Source organism: Portunus trituberculatus, chromosome 27 (assembly GCF_017591435.1).
Source record: "Portunus trituberculatus isolate SZX2019 chromosome 27, ASM1759143v1, whole genome shotgun sequence".
Lineage (NCBI taxonomy): Eukaryota > Metazoa > Arthropoda > Malacostraca > Decapoda > Portunidae > Portunus > Portunus trituberculatus.
Window position 1 is genome coordinate 6,838,301 of NC_059281.1, and position 12,500 is coordinate 6,850,800.

At 40.6% G+C, this 12,500-nt stretch overlaps 1 protein-coding gene across 17 annotated transcripts in view; it reads left to right on the forward strand.

The window, feature by feature from the left end:
• The window catches only part of LOC123509487 (synaptotagmin-7-like), a 406,995-nt gene that overhangs the window by 284,834 nt on the left and 109,661 nt on the right, over nucleotides 1-12,500 (forward strand). For 7 of the 17 annotated variants that reach the window (XM_045263786.1, XM_045263788.1, XM_045263794.1 and 4 more), the window contains one exon: nucleotides 11,329-11,361. The exons of the other annotated variants lie outside the window; for them this stretch is intronic. In XM_045263786.1, the coding sequence (XP_045119721.1) occupies nucleotides 11,329-11,361 (33 nt within the window). The remainder of the gene's footprint in view (nucleotides 1-11,328; nucleotides 11,362-12,500) is intronic. 17 annotated transcript variants of the gene reach the window in all.

Genomic DNA, 12,500 nt, shown 5'->3' on the forward strand with positions numbered 1-12,500 from the left:
TTGATAGGTTCATTCGTATATAGATAGACGGTATATAGACAGGCAGGCCTACAGATAGACATATAGATAGATAGACGTAATGGCACCTTTATATATAAATAGATAGGTAGATGGATAGATAAAGAGACACTTGTATCGATAGATGTATATATTTATGACGAAATGGATATGTGAGTAGATAGATGAATAGAAAGACAAAAATAAAATAGATAAAAGGACACATGAACGTAAAATTAATAAAAAATAAATAAAAACATAGGATTTATTTTATTTTTTCATTTATTTTAACCTCTCTTCTTTCTTTCAGTGTGTTTCTTGAAGGCTTTCGATATTTTTCCCTCCTTTTCATCGTTCGCCCCATCGTCTCTCACTCTCTCTCTCTCTCTCTCTCTCTCTCTCTCTCTCTCTCTCTCTCTCTCTCTCTCTCTCTCTCTCTCTCTCTAAGGAAATGGTTGGTGGTCAAATGGGAGCCTAAAAATTAATGCGCCAAAGGTCACGAGTCAAAGTTAAGACATTTCTGGTCATCCTTCTCTTTGCTTTTTCTTTTTTCTTATTCCTTCTTTCACATTCTTATCCTTTTCTTATTTATCCAATATTTTCCTTTTTCATGTTTTTTTTTACTTTTTTCTTCATCATTTTTTCTTGTGTCCCTTGTTCTTTCTTTTTTTTCCTGCTTTCTTTTCCTTTCTTCCTTCTTTCCTTCCTTCCATTTTTCCTTTTTTCCTCCCTTCCTTCTTTCCTTTTTTTCCTTCTTTTTTCCTTTCTTTTTCCTTCTTTCTTACCTTCTTTCCTTCCTTCCTTTCTTCCTTCTTTCTTTTCTTCACCTCGCCTTTAGTTTCTTTTATCTTTTTCTTCTTCCTTCTTGATTTTCAGAGCAAACTTTTTTTTTATTCTCGTTTGCTGCCACCATCACTGCCACCACCACCTCCTCCTCCTCCTTTCCTCCTCCTCCTCCTCCTCCTCCTCCTCCTCCTCCTCCTCCTCCTCTTCTATTACATCTATTTCTCTTATTGAATTTCCCAAACGGCGAATAGAAGAAGGAAACACTGGATTCTCTTCCTCTTTAGAACAAATTGTGTTTTCTGTGTTTATACATTTTCTCTTGTGTTTTCCTTTCTTATTCCTCCTGCGATGATGAAGTGTTTGAGAGAGAGAGAGAGAGAGAGAGAGAGAGAGAGAGAGAGAGAGAGAGAGAGAATTGTAGTAGTTTTTTTTTGGGGGGGGATAAATTTATCGTATTCAGTTTTTATAACGATTAAATGAGTCTCTCTCTCTCTCTCTCTCTCTCTCTCTCTCTCTCTCTCTCTCTCTCTCTCTCATAACACAGATAAGGGTCAGAATATTAATAACAACGCTGACTCTTATCACGAAAAGCTTCAGTTATCGCGCTGTGGCAAGTGATGAAGTGACACACACACACACACACACACACACACACACACACACACACACACACACACACACACACACACACACACACACACACACACACACACACACACACACACACACACACACACACACACACACACAGCAATGGATTTTGTGTGTAGCCTCGTCCATTTTTATTGTGTTGGCTTCCACGAATAATAGAGAGAGAGAGAGAGAGAGAGAGAGAGAGAGAGAGAGAGAGAGAGAGAGAGAGAGAGAGAGAGACTGTTTAGATTCCTGATGAAAAATATTGTTACGGCATTACGCATTGGAAAAATGGTGGTGTGTGTATGTGTGTGTGTGTGTGTGTGTGTGTGTGTGTGTGTGTGTGTGTGTGTGTGTGTACTTGCGTGTGCAGTGAAAGCTACTAAAGCTTTTGAATTCACTGGGTTTTGAAATATTATCCCTCTTAAAACGTCTGGTCAGTTTTGAAGATGTTTTCACTATGCACACACACACACACACACACACACACACACACACACACACACACACACACACACACACACACACACACACACACACACACACACACACACACACACACACACACACACACACACACACACACCTCGTGAATAACTAACGTACCATTTCTTGTTCACATTTGAATAATTCTAATAAAAACAACTTTTTTGTTTTATATTGTGATTTCTTTCCTCATCTTGACACGTTGGTTCTCTTATAAACAAAAATTACATGAAGTCTTGATTGGACCCTTGTAAAAGTTTAAATATGTGTAGGAAAATATATACTGTAAATCATGATGCTTTGAAAATAAAAGGAATTCAAGTCTCTTTATAAAGTACTGAAGTCTCTTTTCAGTCCCTAAACAGAATGAGGACTTTGAGGGTCAGAGGATCCATACATGAACATTACATCATCTGGATATATACGGAAGTGAACCCTCATAAATAGGCACCAGAACACCCTTTTGTACCCTCATATTAGGATCAGAACTCATTACAACTTTCGTAATGGTATTGAGGGTCAGAGGAGACGGATGTGAGCACCGCGTCAAGGTGTAGTTATGGCAGTGACACGTCGTTTTCTGGCTGTCCTGACGAGAGGGGTATGATTTATGCCTCCTCGCCACGTCTCGTCTCCTTTGTCTCGCCCGTGGGAAACTGCAATTAACAGCCTCGTGCCTCTAACGTCCTATCGTATTCTTGGACGTATTGTGTTTGTGACGTGTTATTATGGTGTTACTGCTCTCTCTCTCTCTCTCTCTCTCTCTCTCTCTCTCTCTCTCTCTCTCTCTCTCTCTCTCTCTCTCTCTCTCTCTCTCTCTTCTCTCTCTCTCTCTCTCTCTTCTCTCTCTCTCTCTTTAGTCCTTTGATGCTCTTTCTCTCATTTTAGTCCTTTGATGCTCTTTGTTCCATCTCTCTCTCTCTCTCTCTCTCTCTCTCTCTCTCTCTCTCTCTCTCTCTCTCTCTCTCTCTCTCTCTCTCTCTCTCTCTCTCTCTCTCTCTAGTCCTTGTCGTTACTGTAATTGTTCTTGTCAGCCTGTCTTCTCTCCTCTTCGTTGCTGCTCGTTCTTTTTTTCTCCTTTTTCCCTTTATTTTTTAAGTTTTTTCTCCTTCTCTTCCTCTTCTTCCTCTTCCTCTTTCTGTTCCTCCTTCTCCTCTTTCCGTTTCCCAATGTAATTTTTTCCCTCTCCAGTTGAATCTATACTTCGTCCTCTTTTTTTCCTTCATCCTTATCACGTTTCTATTCCTCCTCCTCCTCTTCTTCCTCCTCCTCCTCCTCCTCCTCCTCCTCCTCCTCCTCCTCCTCCTCCTCCTGCAGTGCCTGTGTAGTTATTGACAGTACTGCAGCAGCCCTTCCTCTTCCTTCCTCTCCCTTTCCTCCCAAAGCCTTGTTGTGCTCCCTGAAACTCTTGTCTTCTCTTCCCAAATCCTCCTCCTCTTCCTCCTCCTCCTCCTCCTCCTCTTCCTCCTCTTCCTCCTCCTCCTCCTCCACTTGAATCTTCTGTCCTTTCTCTTCTAAATCCTGCAGTATTTCTTGCTTTTTTTTCTTGTTCTTTGTGTCTCTATCTTATTTATTTTCCCATTATTGTTTTGCTGTTCTTCTTTCTCTCCTTTTCTCTTCTTCCTCCTCCTTCTCTTCCTGTTTTTCTTCCTCCTTCCTCTTCATCTTCTTGTGGTTCTTTTGTCACCTTGTTTTTTTTTTTTCGATTTGTTGTTCCTTGTGATTCTTCTTTTTCTTTCTCGTATTTTTCTTCTTTTTCTATATCCTTTTTCTTGTTTTTGTTCGAGTTCTTCTTGTTCTTATTCTTCGTGTTCTTCTTTTTCTTCTTTTTCTTTTTTTTTTTTTTCTCCATCTTTTTCTTCTTTTTCTTTTCTTTTCTTCTTCTTCTTCTTCTTCTTCTTCTTCTTTCTTCTTCTTCTTCTTCTTCTTCTTCTTTTCTTCTTTTCTTCTTTTCTCTGCTCCTCCTCCCTTTGCTTCGGTACCATAACCAGTATATCCTACTTCTAACTCCTCCTCCACCTCCTCCTCCTCCTCCTCCTCCTCCTCCTCCTCCTCCTCCTCCTCCTCCTCTTTCTCCTCCTCCTCCTCCTCCTACTCCTCCTCCTCCTCGAAACTTGTGTCCTTCGCACTCAAAACAACCACCGCTAACCCAAGCACTTCCTTCACCTAAACCTCCTTCTCGTCCTCCTCCTCTTCCTCTTCTTCCTCCTCCTCCTCCTCTTCTTCCTCCTCCTCTTCCATTCACTGATGAGGCTGCTTCACATTCCCCTTCCTCTTCTCGCCCCCCCCTCTCCTTCTGCCCCGGTAACTGGCAGGCTGATGGCTCTGTCTTCTTAGCTTGCCACACTCCCTCTGCGTGCTTCCCTTGCGAATTCCTTGGCTCAGTTTGTCTTCAGTTTCTTTATCCATTTTGAGGGGGAAGGAGGAGTAAGAGAGGGGGTAAGAGAGAGAGAGAGAGAGAATGGAGAGAGAGAGAGAGAGAGAGAGAGAGAGAGTTGGGATGTTCTTTTTTTCTCTCTCTTTCCTGTTTTTTTTTCCTCTTGTGTCTCATTTTTTCGGGTTTTTTTTTTTTATCTTCTATTTTCTCTTTCTGTGTCTCCCTGTGTCTCTGTCTCTCGGTTTCTGTCTCTCTCTCTCTCTCTCTCTCTCTCTCTCTCTCTCTCTCTCTCTCTCTCTCTCTCTCTCTCTCTCTCTCTCTCTCTCTCTCTCTCTCTCTCTCTCTCTCTCTCTCTCTCTCTCTGTGACACAATTTTTGTCTCGTAATCTTTCCTTGTTCCTCTTCCTATTCTTTCTCTCTTAGCCTTACTCTTTCCCTCTTCTTTTCCTCCTTTTCCTCTTCCTTCTCTTTTTTATCTTATGCATATTTTCTTCTATTTTCCCTATATCCTCCTCCTCCTTTTTCTCATTGTCTTTGTTATTCTCTTCCTCTTCTTCCTTTTCCTCCTCCTCCTCCTTCTCTTCCTCCTCCTCCTCCTCCTCCTCCTCCTCCTCCTCCTCCTCCTCCTCCTCCTCCTCCTCCTCCTCCTCCTCCTCCTCCTCCTCCTCCTCCTCCTCCTCCTCCTCCTCCTCCTCCTCCACTAACACGCTATTGCTAAGCTGTTGTTGTTGCTGAAAGTGATGGTGATTGTGGCGGTGATGGTGGTGGTGGTGGTGCTTGGGCTGTTTACCTCCTTGAGAGAGAGAGAGAGAGAGAGAGAGAGAGAGAGAGAGAGAGAGAGAGAGAGAGGGAAAGTTTAGTGCAAGTACCTTAAAGACATGACATTAATTTTAGTTTGGAATAATTGTTGTTTTCAAGTGTTGTTTTCCTCAAGTTTTCTTCTTCTCTCCCTTCCATGTTGGTTTGTGGTTGCGTCGTTTTTCCTCTCCTGTTACTGCTCTTCTTCTTCTTGTGGCTCCTGTCTCGTCTATTTTTCCAGCTGCTTTTTTTCTTCTCTTCTCTTTTCAGCTGTCCTTTTCTTTTTTGGTGGTTGTGGTGGTGGTGGTGGTGGTGGTGGTGGTGGTGGTGGTGGTTGTCGTGGTGTTGGTGGTGGTAGGATGAAATGTCAGTTTTCCATTTTCATTTCCTTTTTTTCTGTCATCTTTTCTTCTTTTCCTTTCTTTTTAACGTTTCTTTTTTTCTTTTCTTATTTCATTTCAAGCGATTTTCTTTCTTTTTTTTCTTCTTTTAGTATTTTTCCACGTCTAGCAATATGATGGTTTCTCTCTTCTCCTTTAATATTCTTTCTTCTTTTCGTTGTTTTATTCCATTTTCTTCTTATTTTCCTTTTCTTTTCTCTTTCTTTCTTTCTTACTTTTCTTTCTGTATCTTTTCCTCTTTTATTTTTCCTCTTCTGTTTTCCATTTTCCTTCCTTCCTTACTTTCTTCCTCTTTTCCTCATTTCTCTTTCCTACTCTCATCACTTATTCGGTCTCCAATCCTCTCCTCTCTTCTTCTTTTCCTCTTTTCTTACTTACCTTCTCTCTCCCCTCTATTCTCTTTATTTTTTTCTCTCTTCTTATCCACATCATTTATTCTCTTATCTTAATTTCTCTCTTCTTTCTTTTCTTCCCTCCCCTTGTGTACCTTTGCGCTCTTTTCTCCCTTTCTCTCTTCTCCTCCATCATCATATATTCTCCTGTCTTCTTTATCCTCCGCCTTCTGCCAATTGCATTCCTCCTCTTCTTACTTTTCATCGCTTTCTTCTTGTGAATCATCGGTCTTTTCATCTTTTCCTCTCTTCTCTCCTCATCATGTATTCTCCTGCACCCGAATTATCTCCTCCTCCTCCTCCTCCTCCTCTTCTTCCTCCTTCTCCTCCTCCTGCAGGGACACGCGTATCAAAACAGGTGTCATTAATATCCCCTCCTTCACTCTCCCCTCGCGCCCTTTGTCCCGCCACCGCGTTATGTCACGTTGAGTTTTATTGGTGCCCTCTTTTCCCCTCAGAGGGTGGCGCCGCCTCCCTCGTTTCTCCTTTTAGTCTCCTCCCTCTCTTTTCCCCTCCTCCACTCCCGCTACCTCCACACCCCTCCGTCTCTCTCTTCTCTCTCTCTCTCTCTCTCTCTCTCTCTCTCTCTTGGTCGTTTTTATTCCTCTATTTTGGTGTTTTTCTTTCTTTCTGTGTTTCTTTTTCCGTGGGATTTTTTTTTTTTTTGTCTGTGTGTCTGTTTTGTGATTGGTTTGGGTTAGTTTCTATTTTTGTGCTCTCTCTCTCTCTCTCTCTCTCTCTCTCTCTCTCTCTCTCTCTCTCTCTCTCTCTCTCTCTCTCTCTCTCTCTCTCTCTCTCTCTCTCTCTCTCTCGTTAGGTAACAAAGCTATCTTCTCTTTAATCGATTCCCTTCCAATTTATTGATAATGGGTTCCTCCTGGAGAGAGAGAGAGAGAGAGAGAGAGAGAGAGAGAGAGAGAGAGAGAGAGAGAGAGGGGAGTTCAAAAGCGTACGGGATTAAAGGGAGAGGGAGAGAAGAGGTAGAAAACAAGGGAGGAAAGTGACTTGGGGTACAAGAGACGAGAGGAGAGAGAAGGAAGGGGGAGAGAGAGACAGAGAGGAATGGAGGGAAGGAGGGAAGGAAGAAAAGGGGAAAGGAAAGAGGGAAAGTAAACAAGGACAAGAAAGAAAAAGGGAAGGGAGGGCAAATGAAAGGACACAGGAATATGTAAAGTAAAGCACACACACACACACACACACACACACACACACACACACACACACACACCATTACTTTTGGAAAACAATGAATATAAGAAAATGAAAAAGAAATGTGAAAAATGTTATGATGATGAAAGAAAAGTGGTGGTGATGTTGGTGATGATGGTGATGGTGGTTGTCGTTGTGGCGGTGGTGATGATGATGATGATGACAATGTAGTTTTAAGTATTAGCCTTGCATCTATTTCTCTGTCTGTCTGTCTGTCTGTCTGTCTGTAAGCCTATCTGTCTGCCTGTCACTGTTTGTCTGTCTGTCTGTCTGTCTGCCTGCCTTTGTCTATAAGTATTCTCTCTCTCTCTCTCTCTCTCTCTCTCTCTCTCTCTCTCTCTCTCTCTCTCTCTCTCTCTCTCTCTCTCTCTCTCTCTCTCTCTCTCTCTCTCTCCTTCCATCATTATTTTCTTTCATATATTTTCCTCTTGTATCAACTGTTTACCATTTTTCTCTATTACTTATCACACACACACACACACACACACACACACACACACACACACACACACACACAGGGTCACATGTTACTTGGCTCTCTCCTGACAAGAGTTCACTTTCTGTTAATACTGAAGTGTAATTAATTCACCTAATTTTATAACTCGTCTCATTTTTTCTCTTATTTTTTCGTGTTTTGATGTTTGTTTTATGTTTGAATGTTTTTTTTCTGTGTTTTTCTTGTTTTCTTTGTGTGTGTGTGGGATTTTCTCCGTTTGTTTTGGATATAGTTTTTTTTTTTTTACTGTATTATATTTTTCTCTATTTTCTCTCTCTCTCTCTCTCTCTCTCTCTCTCACACTCTCTCACACACACACACACACACACACACACACACACACACACACACACACACACACACACACACACACACACACACACACACACACACACACACACACACACACACTTCCTCTTGCATGTATTCGCTGTCTTGTATTGGCTAAGAAAATTTCCTTCTCCTTCTCCTCCTCCTCCTCGTCGTCATCCTCCTCTTCCTCCTCCTCCTCCTCCTCCTCCTCCTCCTCCTCCTCCTCCTCCTTCCCGTGCATGGTATCAGCCCCCACAAGGCTGAGTTTCTGTTGTCTGTCGGTGTTGCGCTGCGCCGTCTGGAGCGTGTTGGCGGCGCTGCGCTGTGATGCCATGCGCAGCTGAGGAATGTTTTGGCTGCGCGTTTACCGAATTGTGTTGTTTTGACGCCTGAGCCGTGAAGTGTTTTTATGTGTATCTTACAGTTGTTTTTACGTAATAACGATGATTAATATTGATAAATTTTGTATTGTTTAATGAAGTAAATCAATTAGTCTATTTTTTCAATGTTTAGTGTCAATAAAAAAGAAATATATGGTTAGCTTTTTGATATATTTTTGTGTATGTGTATTTTTGAGAGTTAATCTAAATATAAACTCAATAGATAAACTAAATAGACCAAATTGTTTAGTTTTTATTCATGTCTGTTTAATGTTAGTAAAGGTCACAGAGAACCAGATCTCTCTACCTTTTTTGTACTTTAAGAGTTTTGATGTATGAATTAATAGCCGGAATAATTAATGCTGTATACTGAAGCTTTTATATCTCTCTGTAGGATCATTGATTAAATAGTTGTATGATATGAAAGGTGGTGGTGATGGTGGTGGTAGTGCTGTGTGTGTGTGTGTGTGTGTGTGTGTGTGTGTGTGTGTGTGTGTGTGTGTGTGTGTGTGTGTGTGTGTGTGCGCGCGCGCGTTGCTTTTAAGGTTGACGAAATGTGTGTCTAGAGAAAAAGAGAAGATAGAGGATAAAGTAGAAAAAAGCATGTTATATAATATAAAGAAAATCATGAGAGAAGAATATAACAAAAATTACAGACGAAAAGAAATGATTTAAACCTTTCCTTGTAAGATAATAGAAGGAATTTAATGAAAAGGCATATATATTTCAAACAAAGAAGAAAAGACCAGTGTTAATAAAAAGAAGAAATTAATCCCTTTTACTTATTTCTGTTTAACTTTATAATCTAACACTAATTACGAGTCAGAATAGAATAATAAAAGAAAATAGAGAAGTGAATTGAATTGAATTTGTTTTCCATTCTACAATGGTTATTCTTTGACATTTTATAAATAATACGCAAGATTGAATTGAGAGAGAACGAAAGAGCTAAAATACTTGGATGAGAACTATTCACGTAAGCTAACCTAATAATAAATGAAAATAAACTAAACCAAATTAAACTTAACCAAACTAAACTCTACCCTACAGTAATATCGGGAATATAAGTAATCTAATACATATTTAAGAGTTTTTGAATAATACAAGTCATTTACAAGTTTAATTCCGTCCTTTATTTGACGTCGATCCTGTTAAGTATTAATAAGTAAGTTAAGTCACTTTAAATCAATCGTCTATTTTAAGTCAATTAAGTAGAATCCGATCAGACGAAGATTTTTTTCCCACAAGTTTTCACGATTTCTCTCTCTCTCTCTCTCTCTCTCTCTCTCTCTCTCTCTCTCTCTCTCTCTCTCTCTCTCTCTCTCGCCCGGTGAATAGAAAAACCTGGAAAAACGCGTCGCTTCTAATCGATTTAGTGCGAAAATTATTGAAAACGGATAATCTCTCTTCTCTCTTGAGACGCACAATTTTTCGTTCATCTTAATGCCTCACCATAGAGAAATGTGTGTGCGTGTGTGTGTATGTGTGTGTGTGTGTGCGTGGAGTGAAAAGAGGATGGGATGGGCGTGAATTAAATGGATGAAGAGGAGGAGGAGGAGGAGGAGGAGGAGGAGGAGGAGGAAGACAGAAAGAAGGATGCATGTGTACGTGCTCACGATATTTACCTTGAGCCAGACGTGTGAAAGATGCAGAGAGAGAGAGAGAGAGAGAGAGAGAGAGAGAGAGCCTTGGAACGTAGACCAGTTTTCCTGTGTGTGTGTGTGTGTGTGTGTGTGTGTGTGTGTGTGTGTGTGTGTGTGTGTGTGTGTGTGTGTGTGTGTGTGTGTGTGTGTGTGTGTGTGTGTGTAGAGAGAGAGAGAGAGAGAGAGAGAGTGTGTGTGTGTGTGTGTGTGTGTGTGTGTGTGTGTGTGTGTGTGTGTGTGTGTGTGTGTGTGTGTGAGTGCGTGTGATATTGAAAAGACGAATGGAAGAGGAAGGGAAGATGGACAAATAACAAAAAATAAGAGACAAACCGAGTGACCAGAAGTTTAATTCACACACACACACACACACACACACACACACACACACACACACACACACACACACACACACACACACACACGACAAACAGATATACAGACAGACTTGTATATCAGACAAAGATACTGACATATATGAAATAGACAAACAGACAGACAGACAGAAAGACAGTTACCTAAATAGACAGACAGATGGACAGACGTACAGACAGACAGACAGACAGACTGACAGACAGACAACAAAAATACTGATTGCACTGAAGTTAAAGAATACATTTTAATTTTTGTCTTTTTTTCTTTCACTTTTCTTGACACAAATAGTTTGAATTTGTGAGTACTTTCATACCCTTTTGTAGGGAGAGAGAGAGAGAGAGAGAGAGAGAGAGAGAGAGAGAGAGAGAGAGAGAGAGAGAATGTGTGTGTTTAGGAACGATCAAAGACTAGTTTCACACACACACACACACACACACACACACACACACACACACACACACACACACACACACACACACACACACACACACAGATGAGGATAACCGTTTTTATTTTTTATTTTTTTAGAAGATCGAAGAGCAAGATTAGGAGGAGGAGGAGGAGGAGGAGGAGGAGGTGGAGGGAGAGGAGTCAGGATTACCAACCATTCAGACATAACCTTTGTTGACTTGATTCCAGACAGAGAGAGAGAGAGAGAGAGAGAGAGAGTTTGTGTGTGCGTGCGTAATTGCCTCGAAACCTTTATGTGACTGTGCCCGTGTGTGTGTGTGTGTGTGTGTGTGTGTGTGTGTGTGTGTGTGTGTGTGTGCATGGCATACACACACACACACACACACACACACACACACACACACACACACACACACACACAGAGAGAGAGAGAGAGAGAGAGAGAGAGAGAGAGAGAGAGAGAGAGAGAGAGAGAGAGAGAGAGAGAGAGAGAGAGAGAGAGAGAGAGAGAGCACTCACACACACAGAGGAGAGACAGAAAACGGAGAGAACCAGGTAGACTTTCTAAAAGGGTCACTAATCTAAACCTACCTCGCTTACTCCTTTAAAACTACATCACGTATACTCCTTTACAGAACGCGTGTCGGCCACCCCATACTCACCACAAGGTACTGTATGTCACTGTATGCCCACGTATGCCCCTGTATGCTGCTCACGCTCCACTCAACCCTGTAGAAAAGGCTTCCCTATAGATAACCCATTTAGAGCTGTCCTGCCCCATAGAAGGAGAAAAAAAGGAGGGAATTCTGTTTTTGTATTTATTCCTGAAAGTTCCCCGTAGGAAATATCATTAAGATTGTTTTCCTGTTAGAAGAAAATATTGTTCGTGTGAAAATTGTCGATATTACTAACTTTTCCTTCATTTAAAGAAAACAATCTTAGAAAACAATAGCTACATTTTTCCCTTTTATTAAAGCTCTTAATTTTTTTCTTTGTAAACAAATTTAAGAAATGCGAATAAGAAGTCCTATCAACAAATTATCCCTCTTAATTATATTCATAGTCTCTTACTCCCTGTACAAATAAATATAGTAAATCATAACTTCATATTTCCCCTTTTGATATAACCAAAGAGAAAAACCCCTTGGAAATTCAACTCCTTATGGAAGTGTTTTGATTGCTTACTGTTACCTTAAGAAAAACTCTATAGAATTATCCATAGAAGATCCTCCATCGAGACTTCCCCTTGTAATACCTCCCCCATAGAAAGTCATTACAGGAAGTCCCTTTATGGTCGAAAATATTCCCTCCATTGCCATTGTCTTCCATAAAAACGCTCATAGATTTTGCCTTCATATAGAAACCTGCCCATAGATCTATCCTTCCAGAACAAAACTCTTTATAGAAAAATTCATTAGATCGTGTGTCCCCATAGAAAAATCCTCATACACTTTTCCTCCTCATAGATAACTAGATTTATCCTCCCCATAGAAAACCCCATAGATTTATCCCCTTCCATAGAAATGCTCCCATAGATAGCCAATATAGTTTTTTTTTTTGTTATAGTACGACAGCAAATATGTATAATTTCAGCATTTTATCTCCTGAATTGTTTTTTTTTTTTATCCATCTGAAGTTACGACAAGAAATACATTGCTTTTCAGTATCTTGATTTACTGTTTAATTAATTTGTTTCCTTCATTTACAGATATGATTGTAATGGTGAATAGATGGGGTGGAGTATGTCCCCATTATCCGCCATTACTTTGTTGATTTGTGCGATCATTTTGTCATTTGGTCTTATTAT